Raw genomic sequence first — 18,481 nt, 5'->3', positions numbered from 1 at the left:
AGAAATATGATTTTAAGAATTTTTTTTTTTTTTTTTTTAAATAGGAAATATGAGCTGCAGAGAAGTTAATGCATTGGTTGGCCTTACAGAGACTCAGGTGACAACCAAGCACTGAACATTTCCAGTGGTGTCCTTTAAAAGATATGCTTATAAATATGACTTATTCTGAAGAACTTAAGATCCAGAAACAATATAGGAAAAGAAAAAGTAATATCAATATAATGTTAAAATATACAATTTTAGGTTTTATTCTAATAGTAATAATTACTTACAGCTTGACATATAACTGGATATTTGATGCGGTTGATTCCACCAGCAAAAACAGCAAACGTGAGAGCAGTATGGAAACAAAAGTTGAGAAGCATGTGCCATCCTTTTCTACTTATTCGGATTGTGCTGTTGAAAAATCACATTTTAAAATTAAAAATCAATGTATCTATTATGGAAATTATGCTTTGGAAAAAATGCTTAATATGATAGAATAAAATTATCTGATTTTTAAATACCTACCCAGGAATATACCTATAGGACAGAGCCTGCTTTATACAGCATTAAAATAAATGGCAAAAAGGTAACATCAATGGTAAAAATTGTAAAAAGTCTACTGACAAGTGTCTACTAAAAAGTTTCCTCCATCAAACTGAGCATTTAAGTAGAGTAATAAAAGCAAAAGGCTTATTGCATAGCTTCAGATATGCAGAACTTTAACAAGACTTCTCTAAAGGATTAAATGGAAGCTGTAGATCAGAAGTCATTGCATTAAGTTCACTTAATTAATATTTAGTAGCTTCTACAGCACAATACATTCCTACTCTTTTAAATTGCTAATGGTCTTTAACAGAAGTATGTAGTTAAGACAGCATTTATATAAATCTTTCATATAAAGAAAAACACAAGTTTTCTAATCCCAAGAACATTTAGAGGTCAAAGAAAGTTTGTGAGGGTTTTTGTTTTGTTTTGAATCCAGTGATCATTACCAAGTATTTCAAACAAACCTGGTCTTAGAAGCCAATACTGCCAGTGCAGCTGACCGAAGAGCTGCTCTCTGAATGGAAATAGCTAGACAGCAATTTGATACTTCTCATGGTTTTACACTAAATTGTCAAGTTAGAAATCTTAGGAACAACGTGTGGACCATTTAGAATTACATCTCAGAAACGATACAGCTTGCCAACAACTTCAGAAAGGTTTACATAACCTTTTTTTTTATTTCTCTGGTGTAAGTTATATTGCTGATACTACTGTCTGACAGTAATTCAGATAATTTTAATTTATCTTTTCAATGAGCGTTAGAAAAAATTGAAGTACCTCAGCATAATGCTGACCATTTCACACAAGTGCTTAAAATTTAATTCTTACCTGTGATGGACAATGTAGGTGATAATGGAAGCAAACAGGCACAACAACATTACTGCAGTACATGCATATACCACAGGGTGCAGAAACTCCCCTGGGTACTGGGGGAAAGACAGCACTGTCTTAAAATCCTATAGAGAAAGCAAAATGATTTAACATTGTTAGGCATGTGTGAAACTCTGAGACTTCATTTCAATATGTCCTGTCATTTCTAGCTGTTCCCTTTCAAGAGCAGAAAAATTAGATTACAAACTTTTAACGTAGATATAGTTAATGAATTTACAATAACATTGGACTGCTCTTTCCTCATCTGCATACACTTTGCAAGACAGAAATTAACCTTTTTGTACAAGCAGACATATGCTAATTAAAAAAAGGTCTGAAAAGATACACAGAATATTACCATTTCTTGGCATTAGCAATATCTGTTCCTTGTGATATCATGAACTTTATGTGTGTATTTTACTAGGATATTAAGTACAAAATATCAAATTACCATAAAGGTCTCTAAATGGCATACACATGGCTTCAGAACCACACAAAGAAACAAAAGCCATGAGAATACACAAAAAATATTGACGGAGTCACTCTTATATTAAAATATATTTCTCAGTTGAGACCTTCTCTGACCCAGTGACCTTCAAACTTAGTTGCAAATAATCTACTACCTATATAAATTCAAAAGCAGCTTGACAGCTATATTAACAGCAGAGTAAAGATCAATGCATTCCTTTGGACCTGCTAGTGCCTAGTGACATAATTCTTCATGAAAAACAACGAAAAACTATTAATATATTTGTAAAATTAACCACATCAAATGTTCATTCTAAATTACTGGAACTCACAAGGAGGAAATATTGAGAGAGCTAAATCTGCAGGTGTGATGGAGGGAAAGCAAAAGAAGCCCATTACAGAAAACAATGTCTTCAGACTACCTAATTTTAACCAAGCATTAGAGATACACTGTAATACATTAAGCTACATCTGTTTGTGGAACTAGATTTCTTCAAATGAGTACTACAGATTAGACACAGGAACTATCATCTGAGTGTAGTCTACATGCCAGATTCTATGTGTAGTGGCACTAACTGCATGCAAAAATGAGTAGAGATCCTAGCATAGTAAAAGATAAATTCTGAAGAAGTTCTGAATATGACAATCCAGCAAACTCTAACGTGGAGAATACTGGCATGAATTTAAAAGACTTTTTTCTTATCTGTCAGTTTTAGGTTCCCCTGGAAGATGATTCAGTACATTATTTTCCTGAGGTGAACTCTTTCCTTAGGAGATGGAGCTGTAATATTAATACATTGTTTTTTTAATCACATTTGCATGCAGAGACCTAATTTCTAGCATCATTATTTATGTATATGAACTTGTCCATGTACAAGCAGTTAATGTTTGTGAGTATATGCAATTATTAAATCAGGGGGAAAGGTACTGTTCCATTTACCTTCCAGAAAGGTCCTTACACGTAACAGATGCTCTAGTAATCATTACCTTTTTTTTCATACTAGCTTTAAAGTTCCTATAATTGATTGTACCAGTTTCTTTCTCCAGATGCATACTAATGTCAGCTCAAAAACAGAGCAGCTTACCACATACACAAAAAATGACCATCAAAATGAACTTGAGGAAGAGTGGCTGGAATGCTGCCTAGCAGAAGAGGACCTGGGGGTGCTGCTTGACAGCCAGCTAACAAGAATGAGCAGTGTGCCCAGGTGGAGAAGAAAGGCAATGGCTTTCTGCATCAGAAATAGCATGTCCAGCAGGACTAGGGAAGAGATTGTACCCCTGTATTCACCACTGGTGAGGCCACACCTCAAATCCGGTGTTCAGTTTTGGGTCCTCACTACAAGAAGGACATTGAGGTGCTGGAGCATGTCCTGAGAAGGGCAATGAAGCTGGTGAAGGGTCTAGAGCATAAATCTTATGAGAAGCATCTCAGGGAATTGGATTGTTTAGTCTGAAAAAGAAGAGGCTGAGGGGAGATCTCATCGCCCTCTGCAACTAACTGAAAGGAGGTTGCAGTGAGGCAGGTGTTGGTCTCTTCTCCCAAGTAACTGGCGATAGGATGAGAGGAAGTGGTCTCAGGTTGGGTCAGGGGAGGCTTAGACTGGATATTAGGAAAAATGCCTCTACTGAAGAATGTTCAAGCATTGGAATAGGCTGTCCATGGAAGTGGTGGAGTCACCATCCCTGAAGGTGTTAAAAACCATGTAGACATAGCACTTCAGAACATGGTTTAGCTGGCATGATGCTGTTGGGTTGACAGTTGGACTTCATCTTAGAGGCCTTCTCCAACCATAATGACTCCATGAACAAATAATGTATGAATAAGATGGCAAATATATGTAATCACATGCCATTTCCCTTCAAGTATTTACTCAGCTGGCATGTGTACCACAGGTAAAGCTGTTCAGTCACCACTTGTCCCATACAGAAGTCCTCTCTCAGCCCTGCCAAGTTCACCAAACCTCAAAGTCAGTGGTGGAGTCACTTGTCACAGAGGTGCTCTTATGCTGTCTCCTAACATCTCTTGTGACTCTTCCCTCAACCACAAGAGGGATAGAAGAGACAAAAACCCTGCTTTTTGATGTGGTATATTTTTAATGTGAAAACCTATGCTCTTTGGGCCTTCTCTTAATTTTGTTTTTTGCTTTTTTTAAGCATGCACTGAATTAACACATTTCAAATAATTATTTAAAAGTCTAATGGCTCAGAATTGCCATTGAATCTCCACTCAAACACCCCGTTTTTGAGCATCTTTTCTTCCATGTTTTTATTTGTATCATCCCCCCATTAATTCTTTTACAGAGTGAACATTTTGACACAGACTATTATTTACCAGAAATGTTCAGTACAATTTTGTCTCACATTGCTGGAGTAGGAATGTAAATACTAGATAATTTAAATAGAAATATTCTTCTGAAAATGATAATATATTTAATTCTAGCTCTTATTGATGTACTAATATTTTGGTATACCAAGAGTACACTTTGTCCTAATTTTATGTATACAATTACTTTAGTTCTGTGCATTAAGAAAAGTGTTATTTTAACTAATATAATAGTAGTAGTGCAGTTATTGAAAAAAATAAATATCCTTGATATTTCTGGATAATAAACTCTGAAAAAGTTAACAAAGTTGTGAAAAAGGAAACACAGTGAAGCTACACATTTATGTAGCAACAAACAAAAGTGGTTTTACTTGAGGTGGCACCATTCAGTGTACTAAAGAACTAGCTTTTAACACTGCAAATGCCAGTATCAACCAATCCCTTTGTTCAAACATCAGTATAAAAGCAAATGTCAAATGTCCTACAGGAATAAAACCATTTTGCCCACAAAAGATTCAAGAAGAATCAGTGTCTTAAAGCTAATTTCATTTAAAAATATTTAATTTTTATTATAATATCCTTCTTAATCTTGTACAGTAAATAAGTGGTAAAACTTTTGAGCATCATAATGCTTTATTGCCAATGTAGGATATTCTTTTTAAAGAGTTTTGTATATTGAAAACTGATTTCATTATAGATATGAAACAAATTTATCTTGTCTACTTTCTGATATTAATTAAACCTTATTGATCTGTCAGCCTCTCCTGAATAATCCTCTCAGGAAGCATGAGGAGTATGGAGGGTTGTGTTTTAGTTTTTTTCATGCTGTACACAAAGTAAAATGTTTTCTTACAAGAAATTGTCATTCATTCATTCATTCATTCATTCATTCATTCATTCATTCATTCATTCATTCTCCCTTATAAGAAGGTGTTAAACCAGCTTCTTTCAGCTGTAAATACCACTAGTCTATAAAGTACAATAGAAATTAGTTATGGAAATTAGTGGCAGAAAAAACATTTTATCTGCTATTTCATCGGACAATCAGAATTATAAAAAAATCAGAGTGCAAATGGGACTAGTTGACTTTTATTTGAGACTTCATTCCAAAAATCAACAGAAACAAACATCTGTATTGATCAGTTAGAACTCAATATGAAAGTTTAAAGAGATATAGAAAATCTACATACCAAAGGCAGCCCTGAGATGTTTAATAGCAGATGCTAAGAAAGCTGAAAGATAGAGTGAACTAATTCTGAATACCTGGTACTTTCACAAAATCACAGCTGCTAAAAACAATCTAGTTGGTGGTGTAGGTTTTTGTGACCCATCTACTTATATTGGCAAATAAACATTTATTTTAAGATATTGCTTGTATTAGTATGACTTTAGAAAGCATAGTCTAACTGCAGTTGTGTTCCCCAAGGACCACAGAGACTCAGAAACACAAGTGCATTTGAACAATCAGTTATATTAAGATTTAGATTCCTATTTGCATTTAGACTCCTCCTACTTGAAAAAAGCAAAACATAAAACTTAGTTGCCAAATATTAGGATGTTTAGGAGCAACAGAATATGACAATTATCTATAGAGTTGGTGTCTCTATGGAAAGCTGAAAACACTGCAATGCACATTTGAGGAGTGCACTTGCAGTGCTGGAGGGGAGAACTACCTTTTGGCAAGATCTCAACAGGCTGGAGGAATGGATTACAGGAACCTCATGAAGTTCTATGAAGAGAAATAAAAAGTTTCCTGTTCATGGGACAGAGTAACTCCAACAGCAGTACAGGCTGATGGACAACTGATTGGAAGGAAGCATTTCAGAAAGGGTTAGAGGAACCTGGTGGTCAAAAAACGGAAAGCAAGCCAGTGGTGAGCCCTTACGACAGGTAAAGTGAACCATATATTGGGCTGTATTAGCAAGAGTGCAAGCTAAGGGAAGTGAATGTTCCCTTTCTATTCACCACTTGTGAAATCAAATCTGGTTTCTGGACTACTGTGTCCAGTTTGGGGCAATTCAGTACAAGAAAGACATTGACAAATTGGAAAGAGTCCAGTAGAAGTCACCAAGAAAATAAGCTCTAGACTGTAGGACTTTAACTGACATCTCTTATCCCCCAAGAGCTGGCCTATTTTGCCAAGATCCTTTATAGTCTGGATCCTTCTACCATCTGGTTGAAGCAATACCACCAAGAATGCAAAATCCATTAAATGAACCAAAAGCAAGAGCAAACAGAAAGAAGGAGGTTGAACCAGAGGCCTGCTTTTTTATCAAGTTAATGAATTTGAAGGAGACAAGTGTAGATTTTTGTCCCCAGTACCAAGACAGTTTATGCATTTTAAAGAGCATATTGAACATGTTATTAGGTATAACATAATAAAAAGTAGATGCAATCTAAGGAGAAAGGAATAAAAGCTAGATCTTGCTCTTATAAATACTCTAGCTCCAAGGTTTTATGCAAAAGATTCAGGAATATTCCGAAAAAGCAGCCTTTTTAGGGAAGCTAGTCTCACTACTGTCCCTATGGGCTAACCATTCTCTTTCAGGTGAGCAGTACATTCCAGCTGAGGACTTAGGTGAAGAGTATGTGCCTCTTTGCCAGGCAAAAACTTTCTTTTTTGAAAGACAACAAAGCTTAGAAATCAAGCTCTTGACACTGGGAAGCATCTATGCACATGCAGAAGAATCTAATTCCAGGGAATTCTGCAGTTCCCACTATACCTAATGTTAATTTTGCAGATAGCAGGTAAACTTTCTGGATAATTTTCGTAGTCTTTGATGCTTAAATTCTGCTAAGGTCTGTGGGTGTAAAAGTAGGTGTTTAGACACAGAAAAATTTGAAAAGTTAATTGGTATACCTCTCCTTATAAGCAGTCTGATTTTTCAAAGTACTGAACCATGCTTCCACAGCCTGTTATGAGAAAATCCTGTGTTTTCTATGGGGAAAATGTCAAATACTGCAATTATGTCAACCTTCTAAATGACATCTCTGTAATACTTCCCTAACTCATGAATTATTTTCTCAAAGGACTTAAGCTAATTTGGAGACGACCTGAAACATGGAAGTTTAGAAGGCTTGTTTCAGAGCTGAAGCTCATGAATAGGCCTAAGAAATTCTGCCATTGTCTCCAGTCACACTGGAAATATTGAAAATGTAGCTTTTGTGGTAATGTTATCCTACCAAGCTGGAGAGACTGAAAGATTCAGGGAATGCTTGCCAAACAACAGGAAAAAAATTCTATTAACTCTTAGCATGATCCGTGTGTAGTACCTTGCCCCTCCTCAGTTTCTCATTGCCACAGTTTTCCAAGGTTTGCTTCCAGAACAGTTTCACATTTGCTCTGTTTTTGTCAGCTCAGTCATCTCAGCCCTAATTATCTCAATAGCTATCCACTGAATGTCTGTTACTTTTGCAAATGACGACTCCTTACACTCACAAAGAAAAAAAGAGATGCATCGTGAGAAAACAGAAAAGGAATTGTTTGTGATTTTATGTTCATTTAACCTATCTCCAGGATTACAATTAAAAATGCTAATGATATTTATTAATCCATTTTATGTTAATTAAGAAGTAGCATACTTAGTTTTAAGAATTTTACTAGTGTTTATTTGGCAGATTTGAGGAAATTACTATTGACTAAGCAGTCTGAGGGGGAAAATAAAATGTTAAATGCAATTACAGTAATATCCATCACTATTGAATTGCTATTCTGTTGTAAGAAAAATGACAGGAAGAACAAAGGACAATGTATGTCATATATATTCAGCAAATTTTGAAATTCAGTGTTGCTGTTGGATATTTTTGTTAACTCCTGAAAAGTTTTTACTCAGATATACTACAGCTACAGGGCACCAGATGGTCAGAACATACACAATCTTTAAAAATTAAAATATTGATATATAGCTCAGTTCACAAAAGAGCACTTATACAAAGTACTTATAGAACAAATATTTATAATCAGATATAGAAAAGCTTCAGAATATGTAAGTTCATGATTCTACTCTAAAAGAGAAAATCATATTGCAGAGATGTACAGTTCAAGATCCTAGAGGGCTTTGGCCACCTTCAAAAGAAATTAGAGTGTGACTGTCTCTCTTCCTCCTGCAGATAACAGAAGACAAAATAGGGGACTGGTCTAAACACACAGTATATGAAGGGAAAGACAGGAATATAACTTGCGAGTTCATTTCACAGTATTTTACTCTCACCCCTAGGACACACCATTGAAAAGCTGATCAGAAAAAGAGAATGCTGTATTATGTCTGAAACTGCTGTTTTTTGTTGTTTTTTTTCCATCCACAGGCCAAACCCTGAGCAGAGTGAAAGTGTGAGAGCGGTGTGAGGGAAGGAGCTTGTACTCCCTTTCCAACCCAAGATCCAAACTGTTGTCTCCCTCTCTCATTGATATCACTTGAACAACCATCACAGAGAAAAAACAAATGTCCCTGCACGAATCCTCTCACTGGAAGTATGCTCATGCTTACTAATTATCAGTCGTAGTTGACAAATCCTTGATTACCGCCATTCTAGAAAAGGACTCTACAAAACCTTTTCTTTAATCCTTTTACAGTTCATATGCAGAAACAACTTTTATAAAAGCAGTTCAGAGAACACTGTCATACTATTTAAAAAGATGGCAAAAAATCTGAATATGTGTTGTACTAGCTATAAAATGGACAGTTGGATGAACTGAGGCTTCTACTTCAACTTGTTCCACAGCAGGATATGCATCCTTTTGATGGTAATATAAACCTTCATCACTATTGCTTTATTGCTGCTCTTCAGTTTACAGATGCTACTTTTGTTTTCTGCGATTACCCCAAAACATAATAATCCCTTATGAATTTGCATGGGTTAATAGATTAGAGAATTATAGATTGATAACCTGTATCCTGATGTTGTAGCTAATTTTATTGGCTGCATGTCATATGCTAGCTATTCTGAATTTGCTGTCAGTTTGTCAGTATTTTAAAATTTATTAGGCAGTCAGGTGTCAATTAAGAAGACACACATAGGCACTTTCTATTGTTCATATTACAAGTTTATAGCTAAGTAGAACAATAGAATATTTTTCATTTATGGTATGAAAATTGAACTGCCCAGAAAAGTGTACTCTTAATCAAATAAAAGAATCCCTGACTTTACAACACAAAACACTAATTAAGAAACAACACTTGAAAGAAAATGATTGCATATAATGAAGCTACAAAAGTTTTCTAATAGCTGTTTAGATAGGCAGCTGTCGGAAGACATACCTGAGTGTATGTGGGTATATAGATACTAAAATTACTTAAAGTCAGGCATGTCTTTTCTTAAAAGTGACAGCAAAACATAAGCCAAAGAACATATCTCCTTTGCTACCATATCAACTGTAAAGCAAAAGTAAGTCTAAGATTCAATTTGGTCATCTTGCACAGATAATGTAAGATGCATAGGGAAAAAAAACAAAGTTGAATTACCATAACAGAACACAAGACCTAAACCAGAGTTATATATTAGATGCAAAAGCTTCAGTAAAAAGGTGCCTTGGTTGCCTTTATGGTTGTAGAAAAACTAATCTGCTACATCTTATCAGAGATAAATGTGCATTTAGCTTTACAAACCAAAAATTAATTGTAGCCCTTCAGCGAACAAAATGAAACCCTGAAATCAGTTGTTTGCAAGCAATTAGCTAACATGTAATAACTACAGAAAGTTTAAGAAGAACAGGCTGAACCCAAGGAGTTGAAGGAGGAGGAAGCCATTTTGGGTGTGGCATCTGCAAAGTCAACAGGTGCTTTCTTTAATTAATTTAGAAAGACATCCTGAAATCAAAATTATGTTTCACATCCAGGGGAAAAAGTGGCTGGTGGGAAAAAAGGGAACTCATAGAATCTGCAGAAAATTATGTGTACTTGATGTCGTCAAATCTTAGGAACAGCTCTTAAATTCTGAGCAATTCTGGGAAGAGTGAAAAAAAATTAGTCAAGTAACTCTGAGGAAAATCAATTCCTACAAAGTGAACAATAATATCTACATTTAACTCGTGGGTGCCACAGTCTTGTGCTATGATTGGCTGCCATCTGGGCTCCATCTGACAGCAGCAGATTGGTATTCTCTGCACACGTCCTCGCAGTTCCTGTCGCCTATGTTTGCTGTCCCTTAGACATGCACACAATACATTATTTACTCAACTATAAACATTTCTGTAATGTACACATGCAACATCTAGAGTGCAATAATGCACCAGCATTCAGGATCAACCTGGTATTAATAGTACACATTAGGCTAATCTTTTTACAACTGGTTAAATATTTTTAATGGTACAAACATTTTCTCACCTATGTATGTTAGAAACCTTTCCTTTTTTGTTTGCTTGTCTTTGTTCCCTGAATAATAGCAGGTCACTATTGCATGCAAAATATTTTTCTCTTATGAAGGTAACTTTCTGTTAAGCAGGATAGTTGATTAACTGGAATTGGAACTGTGACTGAGAACAGACGAAAGCAGGCTGATGTGCTAGCACTGCACAGAAATATTTTTCTTCATGAACAGCAATTTCAGCATTGGTACAAACTAAAATTCCTACAGCATCAAGAAGGATGGTACTGTCCTTACTTATAAAAGAATGGAAGATGTTATTCCTCTCCATTTATTAAATGATTCAACATTGCGGTATGTCTGCAACTAATTAGTATGATCAACACAGTGCAGGGCAGGAACAAAAGCAGACCAGCCTCTGAGATGTGCTGATGTAAAGCACACAGGAGTATACGTTTTTAAACCATGTCCTATAATTTATAACCATTACATACTAATTGTTCTTTGATGGAACATTCATTTGTAAAGCGGAATTTGATGCCATTTCTGATCATATCTGTCTCTGAATATTCAAACTGACCAGAACGTTTATTCACTTACTAGCAGTTAAATAACTTACTTTCTTTAAGACTGTCTTATACTAAACATTGTAGAAAACAGAAGGTCAGTTACTGACAAGAATGATACAGATACATGTAAAAAGAACACAAGACAAATGGCAAAACAGAGAGAAGTACAGGTATATTTGCTAAGTCATATACTTACCATTAGCACTGCAAAGTTACTGAAGTGTGTACTCTGAATGGTGGTAATATTGCCTGCAGAACTAATTATGTGGCACCCTTCTCCCCACCAGCCTCCATGTCCATCTAGAAGGTCAAAATCCCAGAAGGCTGCAATGGGGTCTAGACCCCGTGCGAAGTGCCTCAAGCCTATAGTAAGAGGGCTGGTGAGGTTTCCAAAACTGCACCCATCTGCAAAAGCAACAAACGGAATCAGAGAGATGGAGTGGATGATGAATGCTGTGTAAAGAGATCAGATACACTAAACTATGGGGAAAAAAGTAACAGACACATTCTTAATGGTCAAAATCAAAGGTAAAGCTCGCATTTGGAAAAGTTTGCAACAGTATAAATAAATGTGTACATTTCAGTCCCATAATGTGTCCAAATGATCTAATTATCCTTCACAAAGAAGATTTTTTTTGTTTCCGATTCTTCTGTTAAAGCCTGGTGTTACACTATTGCCCATGTAACTGCAGAAATGGCTCAGTTTTGTGGTATGATTAATAGCTGAGACAATTCTGCACTTTAAAAGTCACATTTAAGCATTTAAATTTTTTTTAATAGAAATGTGAACACTATTCAGTATGAAATAAAATTAGTAAAATTGCCTGGGTGAATAATTAATCAAAATAATTATTCACTAGCACATACGATGTATGACATTTTGACAAAATCCTTTAACAACACTTGGTTTACATCCATTGTATCAGAAAGTATACTGGTGAGTACTGAAACATGCAACAGGGCACTACTCCCACTCCTAAAGCCTTATTTTCACCAGTGTCTAGGATGTTAAAATTGCAGTTTTCATTGTAGAGTAAAACAAGGTTCTTTCCTATAGAAACATGCTTTAAGAAATAAGCATCTGTAACAACACTATCAACAAACAGTAGTCTAAAATTTGCATTCTTGTCATACAGCAAGTGCATTTCTTTATTTACAGGATAATTTTAATAAAATCATGCCACTAGGAACAATTGTAAACATTAGTATTAAAGAAGGAGCCTTTCAGCACACTGTATACTCCTCTATTCTTTTCATAATCAAGTATACTGTAGCTTTTGGATTAAAGGAAATAATGCATAACAGCTCCTCACCTATTTTAGCAAAAACAGCTGGCGTGGCAACCGTCCTACGTTTCCCATCATCTGCAAGATTCGATGAGTTTCCTGTGCTAGGAAAGAGTTTTCCATTCCGAAAGACAATAAACTGTAGCTTGCAAGTGGAGTTATCAACAGATTGCCAGGCTGAAGACTGAGAGAAGACAGACTGTGGCAAATGAACTGAAGCTACTGCTACAGCATTCTGTACAATGAGAAAAAAAGAGAAAGATTTAAAATGCAAATCACAACAGGGTTGCTTTCATGATGTTTTAAACTCCTGTAGAAGAAATGTATGCTGCCTTCCTTTTCCAACAGACTGGAAGCAACCAAAGAAGCACGAGCTGTAACCATGGGAATAGGATGGGTACAGTGCATATTAAAAGGGAAAGCGTTTTGATTGAATGTGAGAGTCTATATGGTCAAGCTCCCTGCTGCAGAGGTGAGAATGGTTCTTACCGTGCCTGCTAGAGGGTCCATCAACACTGCAGATCTGATTTAAAGAGACAACCTCTACCAGGTTTTCTCCTTCACTTAAAACAGAATCAGACAACTTGCATTAAAACATTTCTCCAAAAGGGTACTTCAAGAGTATAAAAATAATTGTATTAATATAAAAAATTACATCAGCAGAGAACTGCAAGTGCAGTAAACAATACATTTTATGAATATGCTTTTTTTGCTTCATATAAGGAAAATCAGTTAGCTCTGTGGTTTAATAATGCAGGATTTAAAAATATTACAAGCACTAATGCAACAGAAGAAAACAAGACGGCGCTAGGAGAAAATGAATGAATGCTGTCAGATCACTATAATGGCTTTGAGATGTGTGTTATACACCCTTTCACAAGCAGATGATTCCCTTACAGCAGAGCTATGAAATGCATGAAACATTACGCTCTGAGGACTTCACTCATCAAGCATTTTTTTCCTACTAAAGTAGCAAGTTAATCATTAAAGACTGAGACATTTACAAGAAAAAAAAAAAAGGAAAAAAAGATGAGTAATTGGAAAATAAAGAGGGAGTCTGTCCTGAGCCTTGAAGTGAAAAGTGTATGTATTTAAAAACAAACAAACTACAAAATGTTCTAATTTGCATTTTCCCCAAGGGCAAAGTATAGCTTCTGTGCACATAATTTACATAGATTATCACACAGTTTACTCATAGTACATGTGCGCTACCTCTTTGAGAAGTAAAACAATAATCTTCACAATCATATAAACAAATGTGACATTAATATATGTCCATGTGCTGGGAGAAATACACATCATAAATAAAATGTAGAAAAGAGATCAGTGAATTAAAATGAATATGAGAAGTATTTAGTGACCTCAGGATAAATTTGGGAGAAAAGCATGAGTTGTCTGTCATGTCATTGGGATGCTTAAATAAGGAGACAAATGCTTCTGTACATTTTCTCTTTATTACCATTTATATTTTGGAAAGGTTTTGCAATTTTAGCAATAAAAAACCCCCACAAAAATAATTTTTTTTAAAAAAAGTATTCTATCTAGGTGATGCCACTTAACAAAAATATGCTGGACAAACAGAGGTCACTGCCTAATTCACCAAAGTGGTCATAATTGCTTTATCTTACACTTCTGAAAAAGTTATATTTTACTCTATGATATCCCAAACTATCTGTATATCCTGAACCTCTGATGATGCCTTTTTGGTGATAAAATTGTTATCAATAAGTACATGCAGAAATTTTTAGAAGTGTCATTTGTCAAACTCCAGATCACTCTTAAGGACTTATCTGAAGATACACAGAAGTGTAAGAGAAGTTACAGTGCGATATTTATATTTGCTTACTATTCTGTGTTGGAAAAAGGAACAACAATGACATATTCAATTACAGTAATTACTTATTATACACAAAAAGAGAAAGCTAGAAGCATCTGAAGAAGCTTATGATAATGAAACCAACAGCTGAAGGCACTGGGATAAGCAACCACGTGTTATGAATTGACAAAAGCAGTCCTACACAGGACAGAGAAAACAACAGGTTTACACCACTTCTGCTATGAGGGGAAACTCTAATTCATTGTGGTTTTCTAATTTCTTCTCCATTGGGACTACCTTATACCAATGGGAAATAGTGTAGCCAGAGCTTGGTTGTAAGAGTGGGGAGCTGCAGAGAAAAGGCTGCACACATCTGAAGCACAGAGGGCTGGCATGCAGGCATGATAGCAGGGCAGAGCTGGGGAAAGACCAAGGTGATGCCCATGCCTCATCTCCTCACTATTGCCCTGTCTCTTGCACACAAAAACTCTCAACTACATAGTATAAAGGAAAGTAACCTCATCACAGTGTCCCATGTTTTACCCACAGACTACAGCTTCCCCTGAGAAAGGCAAAGTCAAATGCAGTGAAGAAAAGCTGTACACAGGCTCCAAATGGATTTAGTATGGACTGGTCACACTCCTTGAGCTGAGTAAATCTCACACGTGCAGCAACATCAAATCACTTACACGATAAAAAAAACACACATTTAGAGAAAATTATTTCCACATTAGAATTCAGAAGAGTGTTTTTCTCTACTGATCTCCTCAAAATATACCAAGAATATGCCCATAGCATTAACTAGTTAATAATCTTTGCTAAATAACATCTAAAATCACTTCCTGGAATATAATTTAATTGTGAATACTGCCCTGTGCATACCTGTTATTTCCAGGAATTTGTTTTGAGTGCAGGCAGTCTTGTGGAGCAATGGGAAAAGGGACAGTGCTGTTCCTTGACTGGACAAATGTACACAAAGTCAAACTATTTGCTGCTTATCAAATATTTACTTTATGTAGAAATTCCTCAGAATTAAACAGCATGCCTGCCAACAAGCTTCTGTGCTAGGCTATTAATGAAAAATGCACACATTGAGAGTGCCCACACATTCACAGTGTTATTTAAAAATATGAATAAATATTTGTGAACAATTTTTACACCTAAGATATGTGAGAATCTTCTTTTCAATACCATTAGTCTTTATTCACAGAAGAGGGATAATCTGAGCGCTCAGGCAATCCCTTTTATTGTAGTAGAGGATGAGTGGATCCTGACTGGAGGCCCAGTCTTGGATTCTTCTAATCTTCTGCATGCTGATGAATTAGTCAGTTCCCCACTCTTGCCTCAGTTTCCCTTCACTTGGTAAAATAAATAAGACGGTATTTCTTTTGCTTTGTAAAAGTTCTCCAGGGTTCAGAGATGAAACACAATATGGGAACAATTACTAAAACCAACAGCTGTAACATCACGTTTTGAGTGAATGTGCTTCAGATGTTTGCAAATCCACATAAACCATCTAATTTTTAAAAAATTTATTTGGACACCGTATCACCAAATCACATAAGAACTGACATTTTTGAGCTTACTTGTGGCAGCAGCTCCACCTCTAAGAGGGGAGAAAGCACTAGAGACAGAATCACCATCAAATGTCCTGCATGGAAGCTGCAGCTTTGTGATGACACAGGTCAGCACCAGCATTTCATATTTTCCCTAGAAAAGTTGAGAGTCTGTGTCAGCAGTTTACTAGTTAGGATTTAGAAGTTCTGTGAGCATTTTCAAAACAGAATGTCAATAATCTTTTCATTACTCCATTTCGTTTTTAGTCCTATTAACTGGATTGGATTGTCATTCATTATAAAAAGCAAATCTTGAACAAACATATTGTAGATTTTTCCAAAGAATATTTTTCTGCTAAAAAATGCCAACATTTTAAAATGAAAGCTATGCATGAGATCCACCCATTTGTGCACAAATATGATAAAAACAATGCAAATTTCATTACCTCCTTGTTATCTTTTATATAATCTGCCCAAGTATTGAAAAATCTGCTGAGTGTCCTGCAACTAAGGAAAGAGGGCTTAGCAGCTCTAAACCAGCTCTGAGGATTTTCTGGGAGGGGTCCTAGAAATCCTGGCTTCCAAGACATTTTGGAACTTGGAAAACATCCCAAAAAGACAAGCAAAATGTTGTTTTGAACACTCAGAATCTGAATTTGGAGAGTTTTGTAAGTAATTTTGAAGTTTTTTGTTGTTTTTTTCATTTCAGAGCTTATTTTTTTTGTGTGTTGAAACTTTCAAAATATCTGAGGAACAGAAACAGCGCAAGTAAATTCAGCTGGATCCCAAAAAGTTGTAAATCTGAAATGGAAAACCTAGTTCTAAAGAGGAAACTGTCCTCAGGATTTAGACAGCATGGACTCTTGACAGTTTTGCAGCTCATTCATGTAGGACCCTTATTAAAACATCTTAAGGGAAAAATGAAAGATTTAAATTGAAGTTTTTCTCCAGGCCATTTTATTCTGGACAGTAGTGTATTCTCTATAACCAATGCTAGCATTTACAAGGAGTTTTTAAGAGTTTAGGCAGCCTCTTGCCTTGGGTGCCTTTGTGATACAGGCACTTCTACTTTTACAGTTCTTTAAAGAGACATGCTTCCATATTCAACATCTCTTCCCCATGACCTTGTTCTACATGTCTAAAATTTAGCATAATATTCCAAACCCATACCTATTACTAGACAGCCATTATCAAGAAATATACTTGGTAACCACTGTGAAAGGATAAAACAAATTACTTTCAGTAGCTCTTCCTTGCATATGCCTTGATACTGGATTGATTTTGCGTTCAAGCACAGTATTTCTGTTTGAGATAAATTAGATTTCATAGAAAGGCCTCCAATTCTGAGCTCTTATAACAGTCATAAGGTATATTTTTTCAGTCCGTAATATCCTTAACTCAAAAACCAGCATCCTAACAAGGGGTCAGAAGAAAACTGGAGGGGGAAAAAAAGCCCCAAACAAAAAACAGAGTAAATGAAGTCACCTGAACACCTGGCAGAGAACTGGAAAAGTATCTCCACTGCTTCCAGGTTTTGAAGTATACAATGAGGTGCTTTATAGATTCAGATGGAAGTACCATGTATATTAAAGATCTAAGGGTGTAGCCAAGGTAGGCACAGGCTATATAAAGTGACAGTAGCAATAAAGAAAAAGCAGAAACTAAGCTCTACAGGTAATAGCCTATATTACTAAATTTCTATTGACTGAGACATTAGTGTGGCCGTTGTAATAACATAAAGAAAATAAAGTATTTATACAGACACAATAGATTTTATTTAGGCCCTCAAACAAGACAGCAGCTCCTTAGAAGCAACAACTGAAGACTTTAGTTTGGAGTTTATGTAAAAGGTTTGGCAGTTAATGTAACAAAAAAGTGCAAAATAGTTTTTTCCAGCTGCCTCTCCTGGTAGATACTTAAAATAACATTCTTTTGGAATTATCTCAGCACATAATGTATGAGGTAAGTACAGGCATTTGGCCCAGCATTGTGAAGCTTTAGGTAGACTGTACATGAGAAGTGTTCTCTTTTTCTAGTATGAAAAGTAGTAACAAAAAAGCCCCAAAATTTAGAGTACTGGGGAAAGTGCCAAATAAATACTTTGTAAAAATAAAGGAAACAATGCCGGTTTGAAGAAACACGGTTATACAAGACACATAATGACAAGCAACATGATAGGACCTGAAAGAGGAATTTTGGGCTTCTGATTTGTCACAGTTTAACTACCCCTTTTTAGAGTGCTGTTTAAATACAGGTCTAGAATGACTCAGAGGTGACTAGCAAATGAAAAGCAAATTTTACATAAATTCCTATGGAGAAATGAAGAAATATCTCCAAAATGCAACATAAAATCACCTGGCTATTGAGACGAATTACTAAGTATGTTAGGATTATTATGTGATAAAGTCATTATGTGCTAATGCTGCAGTCCACATCCATCTCAATATCTGGAAACCTAGGTACAGAGTCTAAGACACCTTTGTTCTAGTTAGGCACAAATGCTGTTTTAATGCACAGTGAAATGCAAATTGCAAGGAAAAAGTACAAAACCATCTTAAAATGTGTTTAAAGTTTTCACTAATTAATAATAAAGGTTTCCTAGACTCATTCTATAGAAATGTTAGATTTAGCAAGTAGTATGGATATTTTGGAAAAGCTATCAGTACAAAATATCCTTGCAAACCTGGTCGTCAGTTAGCCCTCCCTAGTAAAAGTAAAAACTAAGTATAGTCTCTACCTTAGAATGTTGTATGTCA

The 18,481-nt window shown here is 35.7% G+C and overlaps 1 protein-coding gene across 3 annotated transcripts in view; it reads right to left on the bottom strand.

Moving 5' to 3' along the window:
- Window positions 1–18,481, bottom strand: part of ADGRA1 (adhesion G protein-coupled receptor A1) — a 258,712-nt gene that overhangs the window by 38,767 nt on the left and 201,464 nt on the right. For 2 of the 3 annotated variants that reach the window (XM_051618700.1, XM_051618701.1), the window contains 4 exons: window positions 12,381–12,588; window positions 11,264–11,472; window positions 1,360–1,487; window positions 273–396 (listed from right to left, as the gene is read on the bottom strand). In XM_051618700.1, the coding sequence (XP_051474660.1) occupies window positions 273–396; window positions 1,360–1,487; window positions 11,264–11,472; window positions 12,381–12,588 (669 nt within the window). Of the gene's footprint in view, window positions 1–272; window positions 397–1,359; window positions 1,488–11,263; window positions 11,473–12,380; window positions 12,589–12,842; window positions 12,856–18,481 lie in introns of those variants that run through there. The other variant, XM_051618702.1, reaches the window with a different exon arrangement.

The sequence above is a fragment of the Apus apus genome, chromosome 4 (genome assembly GCF_020740795.1).
Source record: "Apus apus isolate bApuApu2 chromosome 4, bApuApu2.pri.cur, whole genome shotgun sequence".
NCBI lineage: Eukaryota > Metazoa > Chordata > Aves > Apodiformes > Apodidae > Apus > Apus apus.
The sequence above is the reverse complement of the archived record's forward strand: the minus strand, read 5'-3'. Positions and strand labels throughout refer to the sequence as shown.